The sequence below is a fragment of the Nicotiana tabacum genome, chromosome 7 (genome assembly GCF_000715075.1).
Source record: "Nicotiana tabacum cultivar K326 chromosome 7, ASM71507v2, whole genome shotgun sequence".
NCBI classification, from domain to species: Eukaryota; Viridiplantae; Streptophyta; class Magnoliopsida; order Solanales; family Solanaceae; genus Nicotiana; species Nicotiana tabacum.
Window position 1 is genome coordinate 163989789 of NC_134086.1, and position 25761 is coordinate 164015549.

A 25761-nucleotide genomic window follows, 5' to 3' on the forward strand; every position below is an offset into this window, starting at 1 on the left:
GTTAACCCTTTTGAGCCTTAAACCTTTTTCTTTCAAGAACCAATGCTACAAGCCTATACCTGTTCTAAATGATTACCCTCTCTTGGCACCCAAATCTTCCTTTGAGTAATGACAAATGTCTAAGTTTGGGGGGAGAGACAAGGAAGAAAGCAAAGTGGTAAAAAGGTACAAAAGCAAAAGAAAAGAAAGGCAATGAAAAAGCAAGAAAAGAAAAAGACAAAAAGAAAGTCCAATGTAAACAAGAATAAAAAGGGGATTCAAGGAAAACAAAAGTGAAAAGGGTGTGGAAAAAAGTAGAAAAAGGAGAAATGTTTTGAATTACATAAGAAAGAGTGACAATGTGTCTCTCTAACCCTGTGTAAAGAAGTGAAATACTCAAAAGAGTCAAGAGTGTTGTGCCAAAATGAATCAAAAGAAGTGCTTAAGGGAAGATTGAACCCACTTAAATAAAAATAAGTCCTACCCTTACCCAAAAGCCTTCACAATGACTCCACAAAAGCCCTATTTGATTTTGAGGTGAAGGGAGCCTCCATTAGTGGATACTTACATAAAGGGCAAGCATATGGTACTTAGAGCCGGACTTGTGACCTTATTCTTGAGAGAGATGAGTGAAATTCCATTTACCTCGATTTATGTGTCAATACTTAAAAGGTGAGGTTCGCTTAGGGAGAGTTGAGGATGTTGGAGTTTGAGTTCCACAATGACCAAAGTAATTGAGAGAACTTCTTTGATTAAATGTGTTAACTCTTAATGCTCTTGTGTAACACTTGATCCATAGTATTCAAAGTTTAAATGTGTTAATGATGCATGTGTATTAAGGGCAACTGTTAGTCCCAATTGATGCTTGTTGAGGTTACTTTAGGCTAGCTAGAATTACTTGAATTTTCCTTTAAGGGGTGGGTCTTATTTTGTTTGCTTGAGGACAAGCAAAGGTTTAAGCTTGGGGGAGTTGATAAGTTAGGATTTTAACGTGTTTTATGCCCCTACTTACTTATTCTTTTAGTATAAATTGCTACAAAATAGTCCCAAAAAGGCTCAAAGGTTGTGCTTGATTGCAGGTTTGAGCGATAAAGTGACAAAATGTCCAAGATCGGCTCAAAAAGGAGTAAAACCTGCTCAAGTATCAAAGACCAAGAAATTCAAGAGGAGAAGGCCTAGTGAGGACCGCGCAAAAGTGACTGCGGCCGCACTAGGAGGTTCAGAGACATGGTTATTCAGGCTGAAGTTCACGCGACCGCGGTAGGATTTTCACGGTCCGCTGTAAGGCTACGCGGCCGCACTACTTATTTGTGCGGTCCGCGTCCAGAGATTCAGAGAACCATCATTTTTGCCAAGACCCTGCCATGCGGGCCGCGATCGTCACCGCGCGGTCCGCGCCAGAGCCCCTCCGCGGCCGCACTACTTATTTGTGCGGTCCGCGTCCTCCAGTTCAAAGAGCTTAAGGTTGAATTCAAAAGAGCCAGTGCGGCCGAGGTTGCTTTTGTGCGGCCCGCACTGACCCCGCAGGGGTATTTTTGTCAAGTCTTTCCAGCCTAGTATAAATAGGACATTTTACCATTTTTAGGTCAAGTTTTGTATTCAGAAACGCAACTGAGCTCGTGAAACCGATATTGTAGCCATTTTTGGCACTTTTGCTTCCCATTAACAATAGATTATTGTAATTTCTTCTCAATAATTAATTAATATGTTTAGTTCTTCATCTATTTCTTCAGTTTCTTCTTTAATTATGTGTAGCTAAACCCATTAGCTAGGGTTGTGGCTCAACCCTAGTATGGGTAATTGATGGGTATTGCCATTTAGGGTTAGATTGATATTGGGTGTTTGCTATTTGGGTTGATTTTATATTTTTATTCAAGAATTGGTGGTTGCAAACACTGATTCAAGCTTCGTGGGTTTAACTCTTCTTGAGAAAGAGAGTCTATGACCCCAAAATTGACCCAACAAGGAATTGGTATGGACCCATGAGAAATGGTAGTCCCAATTAACGGGTTAAATCTCGAGAGAGTAATCACCCTACTTGAACCCTAGTTGCTTGGTCTCACTGGCTTACCCAATTGGTCTCGGGAGTCAATTGGGCAAAATCACTCTCTCTACCGAGAGGTGTGAGAGTGGGTGCAATTGTGCAACTGTTATAGCTAATCTCCAAATATGTCAATCTATCCTTAGTCACATCTACTCGTCAATTAGCCACCTAGGTGATGCTACGATCCTAGTGCCCTTCTTCCCATTAATTACAACTTAGCAATATTCTCTTAGCATAATTTAGCTTTAATCCTTAGTTTTATAATAGTAGTTATGAATATAAAATCTCAAAAAATATTTGAAGTGACATTAGAAGCACAACCGCAACTCTAGGATAGAAAATACAACTCCACTACTAGCTCCCTGTGGAAATTCAATCCTGGACCTCTAGTCGGGTAAAAGCTATTGCGATCCGCTCTTCCTACCTTAGTGTAGCGTCGAATTGGCTGTGATCAATGACCTTTTGGGTCATCACATTGAGTTACTCGTTAAAATCATCGCCAATCTTCTTGATTTTATTTCTAATTTATTTCTATTATTCAATATTTTTAGTTTTTGATTTTATCTATTAGACTTGAGTTACGTGGACTTATCCATATTATGAATTTTCTTATCATAATATAAAAACCTTTCTCATCTCAAATTTAAATAAGTTTTACCCTTCTTCTCTATGATAAAACATCTGAATTTTTATTTTTTCTCTATTTATTATTTATTTTTGATATTATATTATTCAATACCTAATATTATTACATTGTCGTGTGGATTTTTATTAGCTTGTTTGAATTTAATATCTATTTCTACCACATTCATTCTAATATAATAGATAAAAATTAAAAAACTTTCTCAAATTCAAATAAGTTTTATTATTCTATTTTCTATATTTGACTACATTTTCAAAATAATTATGTTATACTTTCAAACTTAAACTTACTGCACTCAATTCAAATATTAATAAAAAAAATATTTTCTTAATTGTTTGAACACATTATATCTAAATGTTGTAGTAATATTTACGTATAAAATATTCGTTTGCCCGATTTATCAATATTAATATGACTTTATTATTCTTATTTTTAAAATATTTTTTTACTGATTATTTAAGTTTTTTCTTACCTTATAAATAATTTATATACTTTATGTAAGATCTTATTTTGCTGCTTGAATTTATTTAATTTTTAAACTCAATATATCTTTAATAACTTAAGTAAATTTTAATTTTATTTTATATTTTAACTTACTCCAATGTATAAATAGTCATAGGTTATCTCAATTACGTCTTTCTATATTTTTTTATTTTTTCCGATTATAATTTTTAATTAATTTTTACCTCCATATCTCTAGCTAATATAGAAAAAAATCTATGGGTGAATCAATATAGATATAAATATACTTATAAATATAAATTTAAATGTAGATATATAGATTAAATTTATCTAATATCTATTTAGATTAAGTATAAGATTCATTAAATTACTTCCATTAATTATGTTTCCATTTATAATTCAAATTTTTAATGTTGTCTTAAAATTGCCAAGTGACTTCTTTTTAGTTTGTCACTTGGCTTAACCACATGCTTTCACTACTCTCCGTTTAATATAATATAGATTATACCTCGAATATATTTGTAGTATTCAACTAATATGAATCGATACTTGTCCATACACTGATTAATAGAGTCTCTAATCAGCTCAAAAAGAGTCTTGGTAAACACAAGATGTAATGCAAGAGAACAACAATGACTAAGTGTTGATATATACCAACTAATTAGTGCTGCATGCATGAGTTTTTTTCTTTATGTTGCATTTTAAGTTTAGTTTACATTAGTTTAAGATTTTAAATTTTTGTGGCAATTCATATTATTTCATATTTACCTCATCTTTTTTGCCACCTTCAATCATTATATATGTGTATTTATGGACTAATTTATCTGAAGATCGTCTATCACACTATTTTATCCCAATCTTGGATAATTAATCTCATATCACCATCTTAATATAATTGCATTACTATTACATTTATGTTGTGGATGTGTTAGGCCTCAAAGAGCCAGTGTTAGACACCAAATTCTTAACCTAGGATTTCACATTTTTATTCTAGCATCTGTTCATCATCTACATACTTAGTTATGTTTGCTAGACTCATGTTTTCTACTTAATTAAAGTGTGTACAACATTTTCCAATCCGAGACAGGTCAACAATCGTGGAAGGCCCAGGATGATCGCTACAAAATCTTTTTCGGTACAGTAATAAGGTCCAACGATGTTAATTATGTGAAAGACAATGAACCACTCTATGCTTAATCATTAACTACTAGAAATCAGGTGATTTCCGTCCAAGGCTTTCCGACCGAAATCGGTCGGAAATAAGAGTATTTGGTCGGAAATTGCGGACGGAAATCACCTGATTTCTAGTAGTGATTCTGGATAACGTTTGCATCCTTTGTGTTAGCTAGCTAGTCATGAGCTGCTCTATTTCTTCTTGTTTTCTTCTCCATATTTTGCTTTCGGGGAACTTTCAATATATTGCCAAGATTTGTTACTTAAGTTAGTAAGTAAGAATTAGAGGATGGATATATGAAAAGTCCAAGATTTTAAGGTTGGCACCAACATCACAAGTTGTCCTCAATTGAAATGTCTCTGTATTATCATAGACTTGCAGTGAATAAGGTGGATAACAGTCACCAGAATAGTGCTTATTAATTAATCACTCATGATTAGCCCCCACGAATGCTATTAATTAAATTATTTCCAGCCTGTACCTATATATCAAGCTATGTTGGAACATCACTTCAGAAACCCACTAATGTTATGTTCGTCAACAGGACAACAACCTTCTTGTTTAAAGCTGCTTGCCAGAAAGGAAAAAGAATAGGTTTTTTTCAAGATTCTCTCAAGAAATTTTTAGATTTGGTTTGATTTTCTTGAAAATAATTATGGTTAGTTCTCAGACACGCCGATTGTTAAAAACCCTTTTTTCTGCCTAAGCTGTTTTCATGTCCTAAAAATCCTGCCATTTCCGTCATGGATAAAGATGATCAACAGGGGCGGATCTAGGACGAATTCTATGAGTTCTAACACTTATTTTAGACTCATATTATGTATGTATATCTGTGTGATTTTTTAAAAATATATATAAATAATAAGATTAAAGTCATCACGAACTCATAAACTTCAAATTCTGAATTCACGTCAATTAAATGCCTCTTATGTCAATTGCACTATGGTCTCTCCGGCACCTATTGTACAACTGTCCCCCAAGTTAGAAGCTGGATGATATTTGATTTTGCATATGCCCAACAGCATTTTATGCTTGGTCAAAACCTTCTCATGATTCCTAAATTATTTAATTGGGTAAGTGGACCTTCTATAGTTTTACTTTTGACTGGAAATTATTCGGTGACGTACACTCCAATGAGAGGGAGTGTTTATTTTTCTGCCAAAATTCTGTTAGGTAGTTCCTTTCACTAACAATCATGTATTAATATATTTCATCTCAGAATAACAGTAGTAAGTTGCTGATTATCAAGCTTTTCCTTCCGTACATTTTTTTTTATAACAACTTGTATTCGGATTGAAAATTTTAGCTTGTGTAACGACTCGACCGGTCGTTTTGAGCTCTAGCGCGTCGTTCAGCAGTCTGAGGTCACGAGCAGCTTCATTTCAGGTATTATGACTTGTACGCATGGTCAGAATTGAATTTCGGGAAGTTCAGAGTTGATTTGGAAAGAGAGTTCTCATTTCGGAAGCTTAAGGTTGAAGGAATTAACTAAGAATGAATTTCAGAGTAAACGACCTCGGAATCGAGATCTGAAGGTTCCAGCAGGTTCGTATGATGATTTTGGACTTGGGCGTATGCTCGGATCGGGTTTTGGATGACCCGGGAGCGTTTTGGCGCCTATTGTGGAAGTTAGCATTTTTGAAAGAAATTTCATAAGTTTGGCTTGAAGTGCATTTCAGTGTTATCGATGCCCGTTTGGGATTCCGAGCCTGGGAGTAGCTCCGTATGGTGATTCTGGAGTTGGGAGCGCAATCGGAAGTGAACTCGGAGGTCCGTAGGTCATTTTGGGGTCATTTGGCTAAAGATAGAAAATTGAAGGTTTTTGAGAAGTTTGATCAGAAGTGGATTTGTTGATATCGGGGTCGGAATCCGATTCCGGAAGTTGGAGTAGGTCCGTAATGTCAAATGTGACTTGTGTGTAAAATTTGGGGTCAATCGGACGTGATTTGATAGGTTTAAACATCGAAAGTAGAAGTTTGAAATTCTAAAGTTCATAAAGCTTGGATTGGAGGTTGATTCGTGATTTTAGCGTTGTTTGATGTGATTTGAGGCCTCAAGCAAGTCCGTAATGTATTTTGGGACTGGTTGGCATGATTGGTTGGGGTCCCGGGGACCTCGGGTGGATTCTGGGTGGTTAACGGATCGAATTCGGAATTTGAAGAAGGGCTGAGATTGCTAGTTGCTGGTGTAACTGCACCTGTGAGTCTAGGACCCCAGGTGCGGAGCCGCAGAAGCGGCCCTAGGGTCGCAAATGTTTTATGGGCGGAAGAAAGTTGGGACCGCATCTGCAGAAGAAGAAGCGCAGAAGCGGAAATGGAGAGGCCTGGAAAGGGCCGCAAATGCGGTAGTATGGACGCACCTGTGGAACCGCAGAAGCGGTCGTTTAATTGCAGGTGCGGAAAGTACTGAGGCAGTGAGGGTATTAAAATCGGGGGTTTTGGCCATTTTACTCCATTTTACTCTTGTTGGGGCGATTTTTGGAGAGCTTCAAGAGGGGATTCTCTTCATCAACGATAAGGTAAGCTAACCCCACCTATCTTGAGTTAAATATATTGATTTTATACGGATTTGAGCATGAAATTTGTAGAAAACTTGGGGGTTGAAGGAAAACCTAGAAAATTGATATTCTTGGAATTTGACCACTATTTTGGGTATGGAATTTAGAGAAAATTATATATTTGAGTTCGTGAGGCTATGGGTAACTTATTCTTCGAAAATTTTGGAAATCCGGGCACGTGGGCCCGAGGGCGTTTTCGTTAACTTTTCGATCGGGGTTAGGAATTGTTATAAATTGAATTGTAATGAATAATTGAGTATATATTAATGGATTGGTATCATTATTGACTAGTTTTAGAGCGTTGTGCATCAATTTGAGTCTTCGAAAGAGTGTGGAATGTCGATTACGGATCTTCGGAGCGAGGTGAGTTTCCTTTCTAACCTTGTAAGAGGGAATTGTCCCCATAGGTAAAATAGTTGGTTATGTGCTCCTATTTGTGGGGGCTACGTACGCACGAGGTGACGAGAGTCCGTGCGTAGCTACTATCATGCTATTGTCCGGGTAGTCTAGGACCCAAAAGCATGTTGTACCTGAAAATATTTGTAATCCTATTGACGATTTGAATTGCTTAAATCACATCGAATTAGTAAGTGAATTTCTAAAAGGATTAAACTTCATTTTCTTAAATTGTTAAAAGAGAATTAGCTTTTATTTGGGTAAATATTCCCCGATAAATTCTTAATTGGCTATTTGAGCATGTATTTTTATGTGTACCTGCGTCGCATGTAGGATTCGCGAGTAGGGTATTTGTTTATTTATGTTGACCGCGTCACAGGTATGATGCGCGAGCGGGGTAATAGATGCATCTATGGTTCGCATCGTTCGACCCTCGACAATGCACAATTTACTTTCTGTTGGAGCGGGTAGTACGTCCTCGGCATTATTTGCGCATGCTTGTATTGCTTGCCTTGAGATTATTTGGGATTGATATTTGCTCTCCCCGACTTGAATAAATGGAAAACTATTGGATTATAAATCTTGAGATTTTTAATATAAAAAGGAACTGTCACCTGTTCATGACTTACTTGAAATTACTATCAATCTTAATAAATCCTTGATTATTCGCATTAATAATATATCATTATTGGACCACTAGTAAGTGCCGAAGTCGACCATCTCGTCTCTACTTCTTCGAGATTAGGCGGGATACTCATTGGGTATACGTTGTTTTCGTACTCATACTACACTTGCTGTGTATTTTTGTTGCACAAGTTCATATGTGGCTAATGACTTAGTGGCATAGCGGCTTTGGTTGATACGGAGACTTAGGCGAGCTGCATTCCTCGAGGCGGCCCGCAGCTAGTACAGTCTCTTTCAGTGTATTGTAATTACTTTCTGTCCAATTTGTATTCCAGACAGTTGTTGTGCTTTATTCGATTCCTTAGTAATTGCTCATGCACTGTGACACCGTGTTCTGAGATGATCACGGGATTTTATTTCAGTAGTTAAATTTTGTAAAGATATCCTTATTTATTCAGTGGAGATTATTAATTATTATTTATTTGTTTAAAGGAAATTATTTTAAAATAATTAGATAAAATAAGGATTTATTAATACTTCCGCGTGGCTTGCCTGACAATGGTGTCCGACGCCATCACGACCCTTAGTGGATTTTGGGTCGTGACAGCTTGCTTGAATTTTTTTTTGGGTCAACAGACGAACTTATATTGATTTAAATTGTGATTTTCATCTATACCCGCTTTTTGGGTCACGTTTTAACTTGTGCCCTCTTTACAAAAAAAGTTGCAAGCATACCCACTTTTTCGCGTAACTTCAGCATACGGGGCTGAAGTAGCAAAGGCAATCACGCAAAACTTCAGCATTCTAGTAGACGGGACTGAAGTAGCAAATGTGCTGAAGTTTTTGTTTGTAATTGCTGAAGTTTTTATTTTTGTAACTGGCGAACTTCAGCTCTAGAGCTGAAGTTTTTGTTTTGTAACTGGCGAACTTCAGCTCTAGAGCTGAAGTTTTTGTTTGTAACTGGCGAACAAACACATATTTGAAATAGAGTAGTTACTAATATGAAGGTTCACTTATGTTTCATTGATTTTTTTCCATTACATTAACTTCTTTGGAAGGTCAAATACCAGTTGAGAAAAATTATCAGTTTCAGTAATCAACTACGAACTGCAAAAATATCTGTTAAATTAGAAAATCACTCTTATTTTACATCACGGACATAGATGACAGGGCTATAATTTCATTGCATAATTTTACTTGGAAAGAAAAGCTAAACTTTTGAAGAACTTCATCTTCTCTATCACTCAATTACTAAAAATACTTCCATTTGCAGATTTGATTACCACAACTTCGTTGGTAAATCAAAGGTAAAAACCATAAAACATTAGATTAAAGGTAAAACCTTTCAGTCTAATAGTATTGACCAAGAATATCAGACTGGACTCCTAATAAAAGCAAGGACCTTTAGTCACGGACTTCAGAAAGAGGTTGAGGGCGGATATATCTTTGAGGAGGAGAAGGATAAGGAGAAAGAGGGCTGAAGTTGTTTAAAAAGCGGGTACAAGTTAAAAAAATTTAAAAAATTGGGTATAGGTTAAATGGGGACGACCAAATAGGACGTCTCGTGCAATTTTTACGCATTACAAGGAGCTTGTTGCAATACATTACAGAAATTGTAATCAAAATGTTAATCGTTGGAGTGATCACATTCCAAAAAGGTGGGACTGTAGGACAAGTTTGTTGTGCATGTAGACTTCACCAATCTTGGGTAGGTCGTGCCTTGCTGATCAGCCAAAAGGTGTGATAGCAAAAAAGTTGGTGGTTGGGTGAACATTGTTGTGTAGTCTCTGACATTGGCAGATGAACCATTTTGAGCGAGAGTATGTGCAACGTAGTTTTGCTCCCTGTATGCGTGAATAATTGAAGGATTACCCAGCTACTGGATTAAGTACCTGCATTCAGAGACGTACGCAAAATATTTTATAAGCGATGTCGATATTTAAAGAAATGAATAAATGAGTGATCATTATATTATTGTATTAAAATAAATTGCAGAGGAGGATGAATAGTTTTTAAAAATTAGGATTTCTAAGTATGCTGAAATAATTCTTTTCGAGAACGAACAACGTACTAATTTTTACAAAAAAGAGCTTTAACGCACTACTTTTGACAAAAAAGAGCTTTAAAAAGTTAAAAGCATGCATTATATATAGAATTGAGTAACGATCCCATAACCTCTCCTAAATGAAAGAGGCGCTTGACCGGTGAACTAAGCAATGGTGTTTGTTCAGCAAAGTTATTTTACAATATATATTCGAATAAGATGTTCTTGCATGTAATTTATATGTATATTTTATGAAATTAGTCTTAGGGTACGCGCGTTGCGCGTGTATCTAATCTCAAATATATATATATTATTAGAACTTATGCTTAAGTTATACAATAATAATGGATGAGTGAAATTTTTTGAAAAATAATTGTTAATCCTATTTAGCTAACTCTAATCAATAAGAAATGATATAAAATTATTTCCAACAAATTAGAAAGAACTACCGCAAAAGTAGAATTCAGGCGCGATATTTTGAGTTATCTACTCTTTTTGTGTTTTGGAGAGAACTTTCTTTCTCTGCCAATCATATAACCTTGCATACATTTGGATGCATGATGATATATTGTCCTTCTCTGGAAGTAATAGTCTATAATTATAATGAAGTTACATGTAGTTGAGGGGTTCTGAAAGGATTATGTTAATACTATCCTAAAAATAACGAGAACAAGAAATTCATTTTCAAATTAAAATTAGATTTAGTTAGTTCTAAATGTTAGACACAATCCTATATATAATACTACAATTTTTTGACATTTTATTTTTTGAAGAAATAATTTTGTTTTTCAAAAGGTATAAAAGCTGTTATGTCAATCAATTTTGACTATGGCAATTAACTGGACATATTTTTAATTTGTTAGATACCTTAAATATTTATGTTTTTGGTTAGGTTTCCTTTCTAGGACGTCAACAATTATTTTTATTCTTTGAGAATATTTGTTTTTTAAGCTCCAAATAAAATAAAATAACCAAAAAGGTATTGTTCAAATAAGTTTCCCTCATTAGGATTACTTTGTCTAATATTTAGAATTTGAAGTTAACCAATGTTATTCTTATATTTTTTGAATTATTATAGTAATTTGTGATATGATTTGTGTGGAATAAGGCTGGGTGAAGATGGGTGTATTTTGTGGGGCAACTAATTTGCTCACAATAATATTGGCTAATAAGAAAGAATAACTTTTGCATATTTTGTTTGATTTTTTTTTCCGGGCATCAATAAGTTTGGCAGACATATCAGCCAAGCTTGCAGCTCCATGAATACTTCTTAATATCTTGTGTATCAAACATTGAATTCCTCTGGACATAATTTACGCATTATAAGAATTTCTTTGGGATATGTGTACGATATATTTACTTTACATAATTCAAATAAGAAGAAAATTTATATATAGGACTTTTACGTAGTTCAAATAAGGAAGAATTTAATAGACAAAATTTAGTTGGTTTTGAACTCCTAAATATTAGGTAAATAATTAAATTAATATCCCTAAATAAATGAAAAATAGTTAAATGACTATTTTGTCTAATGTAGACTCTATTTTTAAAGGACAAAAAAGGCGAACGATATTTCACTAAGGGCTTTCGTGCTTTTAATATAGTATATAAATTTTTCGGCGAAGTGGTGTCGGATGACACCCCTTGACACTCAATTAATATGACAATCTTTTACAAAAGAAAACATTAAAAAAATCTTTGATATATATATATATATATATATATATATATGCAAATTATCTTTGTTAGCTTGCTTGATAGTTAACTGGCCAGGGTTACTACTTTTAGCTTATATATAGATACATATATGCAAATTATCTTTGTTAGCTTGCTTGATAGTTAACTGGCCAGGGTTACTACTTTTAGCTTATATATAGATACATATGCGTTGCACATCAACATCCAACAAAGTAAAATGATGATGATGATATATATATATATATATATGAGACATCGAATCTTGCGTTTGAGGATGTTTTTAACTCATGAGATATAGAGAAGTATTTTTCGATGTTGAAAGATATCGTCACAACAGCTGAATTTGTTCGATAAATTACTCGAGGCTCGGGCTCCCCGTGGTTTAGTAAAAGTGAGGGAATATTTTGAATATGAAAAAAGACCAGCCAGCTTTTAGAGCCCCCAACTTGTATTTCAATTACGGGTAAGGTAGTCAAGCTACCTGTGTCTGTCTGATCCGATCGTTTAGCCGCTCTTTCTAAGAGACAAGAATATAAATAGAATTCATCCCGTGGGAAAGCCTCACGGCCTGATGGTCAATAATCAAAGAGCGATAAAGTTTTATCAAGTGCATCAAACGTAATATGCTAATATCCTTATACTCTATCCAAATTATTGAGTCACAATTGTGTATTTTAGACAAGAAGGGTTGCTCTGATAGTAAGCAACCTCAATTTCCAACTAAGAAGTTGTGAGTTCGAGTCTTCCAGGATAGGGATAAGGTCTGCATACACACTACCCTCCCCAGACCCCACTAAGTGGGATTATACTGGGTTGTTGTTGTTGTTGATTGTGTATTTTAGATTACATCCATATCGAAGTTACCAATATTAACACATGATAGCTGTTAATTAACTTAATAAATAGAGATATGGCAAGAGACAGTGAAAAATATGGAACAAAGTACAACAACAACAACAATAACGGCTCAGTGTAATCCCACAAGTAGGATCTGGGGAGGGTAATGTGTACGCAGACCTTACCCCTACCCTGAGTGGCAAAGAGGCTGTTTCCAGGAGACTCTTGGCTCAAGAAGGCGACAAAGTGACGATATATTAGTACCACCCATAGAATCCTAATAAAATAACAACAATATAAGAAATACGAAATAGATGGAAAGTACAACAATAACCAGCAAATAAAGCCCTGCATTAGTAGATAACCACTAGCATCTTAAAACTAAATCCTAACTGGTTAGTCTCACTCTGGTGCACCATAAAAATATTCACAACTTCCTCCTAACCTACAACCTTAATGCTCGACCTCCACAATTCCTTGTCAAGGGTCATGTCCTCAGTAATCCTAAGTCGCGTCATGTCCTGCCTGGTCACCTCTCGCCAATACTTCTTGGGCCTCCCTCTACCTCTCCTCGTGCCCACCACAACCAGTCGCTCGCACCTCCTCACCGGTGTATCAGTGCTCCTCCTCTGAATATGCCCGAACCATCTGAATCTTGCTTCTCGCGTCTTGTCCTCTATGGGGACCACGCCCACCTTCTCCCAAATATCTTCATTCCTAATCTTATTCATCTTAGTATGCCCGCACATCCACCTCAACATCCTCATCTCTGCTATTTTCATCTTCTGGATGTGTGAGTTCTTAATTAATCGGCCAACTCAGTCCCGTACAATATGCCAGGCCTAACCATTGCTCTATAAAACTTACCTTTTAGTAACAGTGGCACTTTTTTGTCACACAGGACTCCCGACGCTAACCTCCACTTCATCCACCCCACCCCTATACGGTGTGTGACATCCTCGTCAATCTCCCCAATCCCCTGAATAACCGACCCAAGGTACTTGAAACTACCCCTCTTGGGAATGACTTGAGAGTCAAGCCTCACGTCCACTCCCGCTTCCGTCGGCTCGAGGCCAAATTTGCACTCGAGGTACTCCGTCTTAGTCCTGCTCAACTTGAAACCCTTAGACTCAAGGGCATGTCTCCAAACCTCACTACAACATAATGCATTTATAGCTACAAAGCACAACGTAGCTAATTATGAAAATTTCCGTAGCTAAACACTTTAGCCACAATATTTTTTCGTAGCATTCGTAGCAAAATGTAGCGTAGCTAAAAGTTAGCTACAAACTTTACATGACCCGTGGCTAAGGATTAATACTTATTGCTACGAAAATTTTGTGTTGTAGCTATATTCATAGCAAATGGTTTTATACTTTTGCCATGAAAAATATATTTATAGCAAATGATTTTATACTCTTGCCACAATAAATTAATTTGTAGCTAATATGGTAGCCACAAAGTGATATAGTTTGGCAAAAGTTTTAAATTTATTTGCCATGGAAGTTAAGATATGTAGCTGCTTTCATATATTAGTCCGTGGCAAAAGTATTTTTGTTTAGCTACGGACAAAGTTTTATGGCTACATATCATACAAAAAAATTGAGATTAGATTATTTTATTATTAATTTTTTGACAGAATATTGATTTTAGCAGAGATGAAAGTTCCTATCACCCTGTTACTTCGCTATTTTATTTTTGTCTAAAATTTTCTAATTATTCTATGGATGTACATGTTATATTAAAACTAATAGTAATAGCATATTTGCTTGAGACATAACTTCTTTTACACAAATTGATATGTAAAAATTTTCACAAAATAAATTCCAAGACACACATTTATATTAATCAATTGATAGCATCTGCAATACATAACTCTTCTACAATAACTATAATCTGCAGAAAAGAACTAGCCGATGTGAGGTTTTATGGTAATAGAGATCAGAAATAGTGTACGATATTCTACATTAAGCGAATATAAGCATTTGCTTGATGATTCATGTTGTCACCCTCGTTTGATCTTGATGATTTATGTTGCCAACCTCATCACAACCCGCGTAGTTCGGGACATCATGAATAAAGTAAATAAACTAACTTTTTTTTTTATTTTTTTTTTGAAGGAAAGACTTATAAAGAAGAAAGGGAATATTTTTTCAAAGAAGGATTTCTAAAGAATTTTTTTTTTTTTTTTGAATTTTGAAAGAGAAACTTCTAAAGAGGAAAGAAAATATTTTTGGAATTTTACTTTCAATGAAAGAAATGCTCCTAAAAAATATTTTTGAATTTTGACCTTTCTTTTCAATTTTGAAAGAAGAATGAAAATATTTTCGGATTTTTTGGAAGAAATTAAAAGAATTTTTTTTTTAAAACAATTAAAAAGACTTTCTAAAGACATCAATAATGGAAAATATTTTTGGATTTTTTCTTGAAAATTGGGGGTCTAAAAAAACTTTTCTAGAAAGGAAATAAAGAAAAATACTTTTTGGATTTATATATATATATATATATATATATATATATATTTATATATATATATATATATATTGCAACAAATAATAAAACCACGTTCAACGCAAGACTCTTTTTATTTTCATTTTTGGCATTTTCATAAACAAATAAATAAATAAAAAAACCATTTTAAAAACAAGACTCTTTTTTCATTTTCATTTTTCATGGCAAGACAAACTATTTTTCTTTTTCTTCTTTTTTCTTTATTTTGAAAACAAGACAAAGTGAAGATTTTTTTTTTCGTTTCAACAAAATGACCAACCTATTCTTCAACCTAAAAATAAGAGACTCTTTTCTATTTTTTTCTTTTGCTTTTTTGAGTGAAACAAACTATATAAAAAAATATTTTTCTTTTTTCATTTTTCCCAAAATTTCGGCAGAATTTCGCCAGTATTTGGGACATTGGTTTTTTTTTAAAAAAAAAATAGGCAATTAACTCTCTACACAGTTACTTCCCTCTTTTTCGCAATTTTCCAATAATCCCGATTTTTCGAAGCCGGTCAGCATGCAAGTCTGAAACAAGTAAATGCATAAAGCACACAGTATGCAACAGGATGGTCTTTTCACTTCAGGTTGCTAGTCCTAGACGGACCCAACCCCTGTGTTGAGTCCCCTAAGTCAAATGCGCATGATGCAAATAAGCGTTCCTACTAAGGATCTGACATGTGGCTTTGTTATACTAGGTTCAGAACCTGGGTGTTTGTTCTAGACCTGGCTTACCCGAGCGGACAGCTCGAGCCGAGGGGGAGGCAGCAATCCGGGAATACAGAAGCTTCGCCAGCTTTGCAACTTATCCAAACCTCGTTCTAAATTGGGATTTGACACTATACAGAAAAGAAGTCGTACGAAGTACACCCTTCTTCATGATTTAGAAGACTCAGAGAGGAGATGGGTTTCGGCACAGTTTATATACAGTTCACAAAATATCAAAGCGGTAAAAGCAGTTAGTTAGCACATTATGCACTGATCATGTAACAAAATCAGATAAAACCAAATATAACAATTTATCTAAGCTCAAATTTCTAACCCTGAACCAGTGGTTCTGCGTTGTCGCTCCCCAGCAGAGTCGCCAGAGCTGTCACACCTCCTTTTTCCGCTCTCGCGAGGGGTGAAGGAGTTTTTCCAATTAAAGGACAATCGAAACGGGATTTGTTTATTTATTTCAGAGTCTCCACTTGGGAGATTTAGGGTGTCCCAAGTCACCAATTTAATCCCGAATCGAGGAAAAGAATGACTCTGTATTACAGTCCGCGAACCAGAAATCTGGATAAGGAATTCTGTTAACCCAGGAGAAGGTGTTAGGCATTCCCAAGTTCCGTGGTTCTAGCAAGGTCGCTCAACTGTCATATTCGGCTTGTTTATCTGATTTTATACAATCATGCGCTCATGTGCAAGTTTTAACTCTTTACCGCTTTTATTATTATATTTTAAAAGAATGTGAACATCGTTTAAAAACATGTCTTTGGATTGCGTCACATGAAATGCACCCGCAATCCGGAACACATTTTTATTCAATGTTTTGGGATTTGGATTTGGGTCGCATGAAATGCACACCCGAGTTTAAGAAGGTAAGATTATTAAAATGCGCGCCTAAAGCGATTAGCGTATTTATTATTTTGGGTAAGGCCGTGGAGTTCGCTAAGTGGCCGATCCTGAGTTCTAAGTAATTAACACATACATTTTGTGAGGGCCCCGCAATCTGTGCGTTTTATTTGGCGAGGCTCGTCTCATTTTTATTTAAAAGGATAAACCTATAGTGACTACATTTTTTCTATTAAGTTCGTCTCTAAAATAAAAGAAAATCTCTCAATTAATTACATGCTGAAAAAGACGTAACTTATTAGTTATTAGTTTACGGCTAATGCAAATGGAAAATTGCAATCGAGTTTGTACAAAGAGAGATTGCTTTCATTCTATATTCTATTATTTAATAACACTAGAACATGAGATTGACACACAATAATATCAAAACAAATTAACTATTCTTTGATTAATTTAACTAACATTATTAGATGAAGGAGTTATTATACATATGCAACCACATTACTCATTAATCAATCAACTACATTTTTATACAAAGAAAGAAAAATTCTATTCAAACACAAATCTAAACAGGAGGAATTCAACAGGAACAAAGACTGGTCAATATTTCATTTCGCCTCAAGCCAAGAGTGTACAAATGTGTACCTGGAAATGGCAATACAAGAAGAAGAGAAGTAGGAGTCAACAACAGTGATAACACAGCAACGCAACAGCAACCCAACAGCAGCAATTCGAACCAGATTCAAGGCCCATAAAAATTTGAAGAAAACCAAACAAGCTCAATAGAACAAACCCAAAAGTTTGTAAACAAAATAAACAGCAACAACCCACGCGTGTATTAAACCCGAAACTAAACTCGTTTCTCACTTTGTTTTTGTTTTCTCTTTTTAAACTCTACCACACTCTCTTCAGATTTTCAGAATGTATTCCTCTCTCAAAAATGTTCTCCCAAAAATCCTCCCAAAAATGTTCTCTCCCAAAATCGTTTTTTTTAATCCCCTCTAATAATCATCTCTTTTATGTAAAAATGACTCTTATTTATAGCAAGACTCTTGTCTTGAACCACTAACCCAAAATATTCTTTTAATTGCATGTCTTGCCCCCACTACTTAATGTTTTTCTTATTTAATTCCTTTGTCCCCCATGCCTACATGTTTTGTCTCCCACTACATTAAATAAATATATCAACCTCACTCCATTATATCTTGTCCCTCATGCTTAACTTAAATAATTACATTATTCCCTCCACTATATTATGTCTTGTCCCCCACTATATTAAACAATTATATCACCTCCCCACTAATTTATGTCTTTTCCCCCACAATGTACTACTTTAATATTGTTAATGCCTAGTGGACAGAGCACTTAGATTAAATAATTGTTCAAATGTTCAATTCCAAAAATACCCCTCCGACCTTAATGAAATTACCATTTTACCCCTGAACATACTGCAATTTACCAATCTACCCCCATCAGCTATAACCAATTCACCTAATCAATTCCAACCAAAATACAACAAATATAACCAATTTCTAAACAAATTCAAACAACAAATCCCATGAACACAGATTGAACAGCATCAAATTAATGGGAATAAATTAACCATATTGGGAACCAATCCTGATTAACTTAGACAAAAATGAATGAGCAAGGAGACAACAATATTAACAACAAAGATACATGACTCAAACTAAATCAAAAAATTAAAAACCAAAACATAAACTCACATTAAATCACTGGATTAAAAACGAACTTCAAACAAAAATGAACATGAATTAAATCTATATTAAACAACAAACATGACAGATTCAAAAGATTTAAACTAACACTCTTCTATATTAAAACTAAATCCTTTTAAATTAATAAAACAAACTAAAGAAATAATTAATTGAACTTCAACTTAAATCTAAAAACATTATAATTACTAACAATTTCTACCTAAAATAAACAAGAAAAAATGAAACAAACTGAAGAAAAATAAGAAAAACGATAAACACGAATTGGTTAAACCAACTAACCGGATCGGAACGACGATGAACTTGAACGAAAACAAATCTGCCCGGAAACAATTATCGCGCCAAAATAACTCGACGCCGAAGACGACCACGAACGAAAAACCAAAGAAGATGGTCGTTTGGTATCGTTCGAAAATGAGGCAGTGGCAGCCCGTCAAAGAAGATGGACAAAGCAGAAGGCAATGAAACAGCAGCAACTACTACTGCTGGACATGGGGCTCGACGAGGCAACTGGAGGTGAAGCGGAAACTCGTCGAGGCAGCTGGAGGTAGCAGCAACGAGCTGGGAAGCGGAGCTTCTGGTCGTGTGGACGGAGGAGATGAAGCAAACCCTACGTCCGTGGCTGGAGCTCGGAGATGGCAGTGGTGAGCGGAGGCAGTCATGGGAGCTCGAGCTCGAGCTCGACGGAGACGAAGAAGATGAAGTAGCAGCGACGGGGTCTGTTTGGACGTAGCAGAAGCAACAGAAACGAGGTGGGAAGGTTCGTTCATGGCGGCGTCAAACATGGAGTTCGACGACGAAGACGAAGAAGATGAAGCAGCGGCAGCAAGTGGCTGCTTCAGGTGGTCGTTTGGTCGCGGGGTGTGAGTGTGTGTTTTGGGGTTTTGGAGATGGTGAAATGGCAGCCATGGAAGGGGCTTGGAAGCTTGGAGAAGATGGAGAGAAAGAGGGGGGGCGGATGGTTTGGTTTAGGTTTAGGAAATGAAAAATGAAGATTAGGAGGGGTTAGGTCATTTGGGGTTATGGGGCGGACCGGGTCGACCCATGTTGAAATGGACCGGGTCATGGGGAAGGTTGGGTATTATTTGGGTCTGTGGTTTGAAATTGAAGAAGAGGCCCAATTCCAATTTTCTTTATATTTTTTGCTCTATTTTCTTCTACTTTCTAATTAATAAAACTAAAATTCTAAATTAAGTTATAAACTAAATTAACTTATCAAAAATACTAACTAATTCCTAGCAACATTTATCATACATAATTAAACACCCATTAAAACAAAATTGCACAATTCGACATTGAATGCTAAAAATGCATACGATGCATATTTTTGTAATTTTCATTCTTGTAAAACAAACTTAATTATTCTTAATTGTAGAATTAAATCCTAAATGCAAATGTGACATATTTTTGTATTTTTTATTAATTTAACAAATAAACATGCATGGACAAATACAAATAATTATCCTAAAATGCCACGAAAATTCAAAAATTGCACACAAAGGAAAATTGTTTTATTTTGAATTTTTTTGGAGTAATTCTTTCATAGGGCAAAAATCATGTGCTTACAACCCTCGTTTGATCTTGATGATTTATGTTGCCAACCTCATCACAACCGTTGATCTTTATGCATCCAGGAATATATGAATCACTCTCCATTATCACGACTGAAATATAAAATAAAATGATCTTGTGAGAAATTTATATTTGAATTATCAGAACATATACCCGTTAGATGCATTTACAATTAATAATTAAAAATTTAATGAATCATAGAATAAGAAAAACTTAGTCATGTATCAGATTAAAAAAAAAACTAAACTTGTTTCATCATAGAAGGAAAAAAAGCATTTAAATAAACATCATAAAATTAAAAATATGAAGAAAAACAGATTTACAATTTGGCATTAGAAGATAATAAAGTTTCTCAAAGGCACTCTTCTCTTGAGCATCCTATAAATCAAAAACAAACAATTGAAATAGAAACTCAAGTCAATTAGGTGTAAGGCATAAAATCTATCAAATCTTTATAATTTCACTCACTACTTATCAAAAAATAAGGCATAATATCTATCAAATTGCTGGGATAACCCGTAAAATTAAACTAAAAGCCCAAAACTCAAGTAGGCATAAGAAGATTCAAAAATACTATAATATAGAGAAATGAGCTTACCAGGGAAGAGACGAACCAAAAAGTTAAAATTTTTGTCCATAAATAGAGATCGCAATCGGGATACACTCTTATTGATCCTTCTGTCTTTCTCGCAACCTTGAAATGCCAACTACTAAAGGTCAATGAAAGAAATAAGAAAGTGGGGGAGGAGAGTAGCGGCTAAGATAGAGAAAGTTTAGGTTTTGGTTTAGGGATTTAGTTTGTGTTTCTTTTTCTATATATTTTGCTTTATTTTACTTCTTAATACAATACCATAAATTCAAATAAAGGTAGAAAAAGTACCTACAATAAACCAAAAGAATATTAAGTTTGACACTCAAAATGCTTCCTTCTCAAAATGCTCTCGGCGCACGTTAGTTAAACGTACGCCAAGCTTGTATCCATGGCGAAAGGAAGAGGCAGAGGTAGAGGACGACCCTGTAAATACCCGCTAACAACATTAGAGAACCTACTGACGACAATTAAGCAACCATTAATGGAGAAAGAAGCTCCATTAACCACTCCACTAGCTTCAGTTCAGAGCATAGATCCATCTACTGGAGGTACTGCATGTTCAATTGGCTCAACTTCGCACCAGTCTTATGTCTCTAAGAAGCTGGATCTAGCATCTCCAGCACCAATTGAAGCAGTACCAGATCCGATGAAAGTTTCAACCAATGAAACAGTAACCATGCAACATCCAGAGCAGATTCAAGTCAACTCAGCAGAAAAACCAGTGGAACCAGTGGTAACAAACAAAAAAACAGAAGAATCTAAACATTCATGGGCAATGCTTTTTCATAAGAATAGATTTGCTACAAATGGTATGTCACTATCTTATATTCCACTGCTAATTGTAGATAGACAGCCTATAGTTCAATTAGACAAATTAGAGGTGGAAGAGGAAGAGATACATCAACTTACATTGGTCACATGTCCAAGAACCATATCCATTATATCACGATGAAGGCTACTACATAATCAGATTCAAAACTATGGAAGATGCTCATGAAATTCTATGTGTTGGACCTTATTCTATAGCTAATAGACCTATAATTCTGAAGTCGTGGACCCCTGATTTTGATTTCACTGAGGAATTTTCTACTGTTATCCTACTATGAGTTAAATTTTCCAAGCTTCCTATGTCTTGTTGGGGAATGAGATCATTGAGCAGGATAGCCAGTGTGTTTGGAAGACCTATTTTTGTTGATGAGTGCACAACCAAGCAAACTAGAGTCTCCTATGCTCAGATGCTTATTGAGATTAATGTTACCAAAGAGCTGCCAAGTGAAGTGTGGGTGATGGATCCAATTGGGAAGAAATTCTTGCAAAGTGTTACTTATGATTGGAAACCTGCTTATTGTGAGAAGTGTCAAATAGTAGGACACAGGTGCTCAAGCTAAGTGAGACATGTTACACAACAACCTAACTAAGTGAAGAAAACTAAAAATACATAGGAATGGAGAACCAAGGCCCCAGTACCTACCTGTTCAAAGAGAAACAGCCCCAGCTGAATCACAAGTTACTGTTAATAAGGTAACTGATGTTTAGAGTTCTAAGGAAAGCTGTGACCTACCAAGTATGGTTCCAAATGTTGAAAGGCAGGAAGATAAAGGAAAAACAGTCCAAAGCCCAGAATTGAACCTCATTAATTTTCCTCCCATGTCCCCCATTCCTGTGAGAAATAGATTTGAAGCAGTGTCCAATAGCAAATATGAAGTGCCACTTGAGGATAGAGGTAGAACAAGCAATCAACAATGAAGTGGTTATTCTGGAATATTATAGGTGTAAATAAAAGGTATAAACAGAAGGAAGTTAGGGAGTATATTAGATGCAATAAAATAAAGTTAGTAGGATTAGTGAAAACTAAGGTAAAAGAAAATAATGCTCAAAGAATTTCAAAATTTCTTGTTCCTGGATGAGTATGCTAGCTAATTATAATGAAGCTAGAAATGGTAGGATATGGATACTATGGGATGCTAATCATCTTACTGTTACTGGACTTAATGATGATCCTCAAATGATTCATTGTCTAGTAAGAAGTATAAGGGAGGGATATAGATTGCTATCTCACTATTGTTTATGGTTTCAATGGGATAAAGCAAAGAAGATCACTAGGGGAGAATTTGCAACAAATTTCAACAAGTATCACAAGTCCATGGTTAGTTGCAGGAAATTTTAATGCAGTTTTATATCCTAATGACAGACTATCTTGTAATCCTATTAGTTACTCAGAGATTCAAGAATTTGGCTGTTATCTTCTGCAAATAGGATTAACAGAATTTCCTTGGAAAGGAGAGTACTATACTTGGACAAATAAACAACCTGGAGATGATAGGGTATGTAGCATGTTAGACAGAGTTTTTGGCAACTATGAGTAGATGATGACTTGGAGCCATGTGGAGACAACATATGATCTACCTCAAATTTCTGATCATAATCCTGCGGTATTGACTCTAGCAGCTTCTTCTTGGAAAGGAAAGGCCCCTTTTAGGTTCTTTAATGTATGGGCTACTCATGAAGATTTCCATCAGATTGTGTCATCTATCTGGAACTCTTCAAATAATTTTGGTTCTCTAAAAACAATATGGATTAAGCTTAAAGCATTGAAAGCTCCTCTAAAGGCTTTAAATGCTAAGGATTTCAAGGACATTACTCAGAGGATTGAAAAGGCTAGATTGGAATTGAAAGAAATACAAGAGCAGCTTGCAAGTATTTATTCTGATGGCTTACTACATAAGGAGAAAGAGACATTACTCAACCTTGAAAAGTGGTCTCTAATTGAAGAAAGTGTGTTGCAGCATAAAGCAAGAGCAAAATGGATTCAACTAGGTGATTCTAACACCAAGTATTTCACTGCAGTTATGAAAGAAAGATCACAAAGAAAACAGATTACAGAAATTACAAATGGTCTAGGAGATAGGGTAACTGATCCTGCAGCTATTAAAAGGGAGATCCTGGGATTCTACAAGGCACTCATGGGCTCAACAGCTAAATCACTTCCTGCCATAAATAAATTATATATGTATAATGGTCCTATTCTATCTTAACATAAAAAATGGAACTATGTGCAAAAGTAACTGATCAAGAAATTCTGGAGAGTCTTAAAGCCATTGGAGATGATAAAGCTCCAGGGATTGATGGTTATAATGCTATTTTTTCAAGAAGGCCTGGAGTATCATCAGCAGCCAAGTCAAAGAAGCTATTAAAGAGTTCTTTTTAACTGCCAAGATGTATAAACCAATGAATTCTTCCATCATTACTCTAGTACCTAAAGTTTCTAAGCCCACCACAATCAAGGAATACAGACCAATTGCTTGTTGTTCAGTGTTGTAAAAAATGATATCCAAAATCTTAGCTGCCAAACTACAAAAGGTCATGCCAAGTATAATATGTAAAGCCCAAGTTGGTTTTGTTCTTGGCAGAAAGATAGCTGATAATGTAATCCTAGCTCATGAGTTAGTAAAATCCTATACTAGAGCCCATATATCTAGTTAGTCAAATCCTATACTAGAGCCCATATATCTCCTAGATGCATGATTAAAATTGATCTCCAGAAAACATATGACTCAGTGGAATGGATTTTTCTACAACAGGTGATGGAGGAGATTGGCTTCCCTGCCAGATTCATTAAATGGATTATGGAGTGTATTAAAACAGTTAGCTATACTGTTCTTGTAAATGGAGAATCTACTGAACCTTTTGAGGCTGATAAGGGACTTAGACAAGGAGATCTTATCTCTCCTTTCTTATTTGCAATTGTAATGGAATATTTGAGTAGATCACTTGCTGAGTTGGGAAAAGAGGCCAAATTTCAATACCATCCCAGGTGCAAAAAACTGGGCATAACTCACTTTGCTGATGACCTCCTTCTATTTTTAAGAGGAGACCTACCTTCCATTGTTGCTATGTACCAGTATTTCTCTCAAATCTCTGAGGCCTCAGAACTACAAGCTAACCTAGGTAAAAGCTCAGTTTACTTTGGTGGAGTGAAGCAGGAAGTGAAGAAACAGATTCTAGATCATCTTGGATTTGTACAAGGAGAGCTACCATTTAAATACTTAGGCATTCCTTTATCCACTAAGGAAATTGATTTGATCCAATGGCAAACTTTAATTGATAGGATCATAGCCAAGATCTCCTCATGGACTGCTAAGAAGCTATCATAGTGCACCTAGTTCAATTTGTTATTTTTGGCATCCAAGCCTACTGGGCTGAGTTGTTTATCTTTCCAGTTAAAGTGCTGAAGATGATTGAGGCTTTATGTAGAAGCTATATATGGTATGGTAGCAACACTATCACTAAGAAAGCATATGTGTCTTGGGAGAGAATGTGTACTCCTAAATCTGTTGGTGGTCTGAACCTCATCAACCTTCTTCTATGGAACAAGACAACAATTGCAAAAGTGTGCTGGGATTTAGCTCATAAAGAAGACAAACTATGGATCAAATGGATTAATGCCTACTATGTTAAACAACAACAACTGAAGGACATGCCAATTCCAAAGCAGGCTAGTTGGATGGTCAGGAGGATAATTGCTTCAAGAGATATTCTGCAACAAGCTCAAAGTTCAAATGATCACATTGGCACCATCAGACAACTATACTTACAACTATTAGGAGATCTACCAAGAGTAAGTTGGAAGAATCTGCTATTCCAGAACTCTGCTCGTCGAAAGACTGTCTTCAACTTATGGTTACTACTACAAGGAAGATTACCTACCAAGGACAGGTTAGTTAACTGGGGATTGAACATTAACCAACAATGTGTGTTATGCCAAGGACATGTGGAGACAAGAGATCACCTCTTTTTGTTATGCTCATATGCAGTAATGTTGTGGAAACAAGTAATGAGGTGGATTCAAGAAGATCAATCGAATAATCACAACTGGGATCAACATCTTCAATGGATCATCAACAAAGCCAAAGGAAAGTCAAGTAGGGCCAGCATTTTCAGAATGGTGGTTACTGAAGCTTCATATGCATTATGGATGGAAAGGAATACACATATTTTTGAACAGATATATCGTAGCAGTGAAGTTTTAGCACGAGAAATAGCTTATATATGTAATGTTACAGTAGTTCCTAGAGCTAGAAAACAAATGCAGCAAATTTTGATAGTAGAGTAGCTTAGTATAACTATTTTGCAATCCAGTATATTAGTTGATGATGAGATAGTCAACAGAGTTTTATGCTAGACTATGAATTTGTAAAGACTGATCTTTGGTGATTAATACAAAAGAAGTTAATTACCAAATAAAAAAACCAAAAGAGTAGTTACGTTTAACTAAAATAGAAAAAAACCACTATTTGCATGAATTAAAGATATTGTAAAATATTTTTTTCTTTACCGCTTTTTCATTTGGATG

At 35.4% G+C, this 25761-nt stretch overlaps 2 protein-coding genes across 2 annotated transcripts; both read left to right on the forward strand.

Moving 5' to 3' along the window:
- The first annotated feature begins 21550 nt into the window (after positions 1-21550).
- Positions 21551-23443, forward strand: LOC142162405 (uncharacterized). The gene is made up of 3 exons (XM_075218755.1): positions 21551-21783; positions 22621-22732; positions 22775-23443. The coding sequence occupies exons 1-3, from the start codon at positions 21551-21553 to the stop codon at positions 23441-23443; spliced, it is 1014 nt and encodes a 337-aa protein (XP_075074856.1).
- A 1280-nt stretch (positions 23444-24723) lies between these two features.
- On the forward strand, positions 24724-25521 carry LOC107804683 (uncharacterized). Its single transcript, XM_016628609.2, has one exon. It carries the CDS (start codon positions 24724-24726, stop codon positions 25519-25521), a length of 798 nt encoding a protein of 265 aa, XP_016484095.2.
- Positions 25522-25761: the final 240 nt, after the last annotated feature.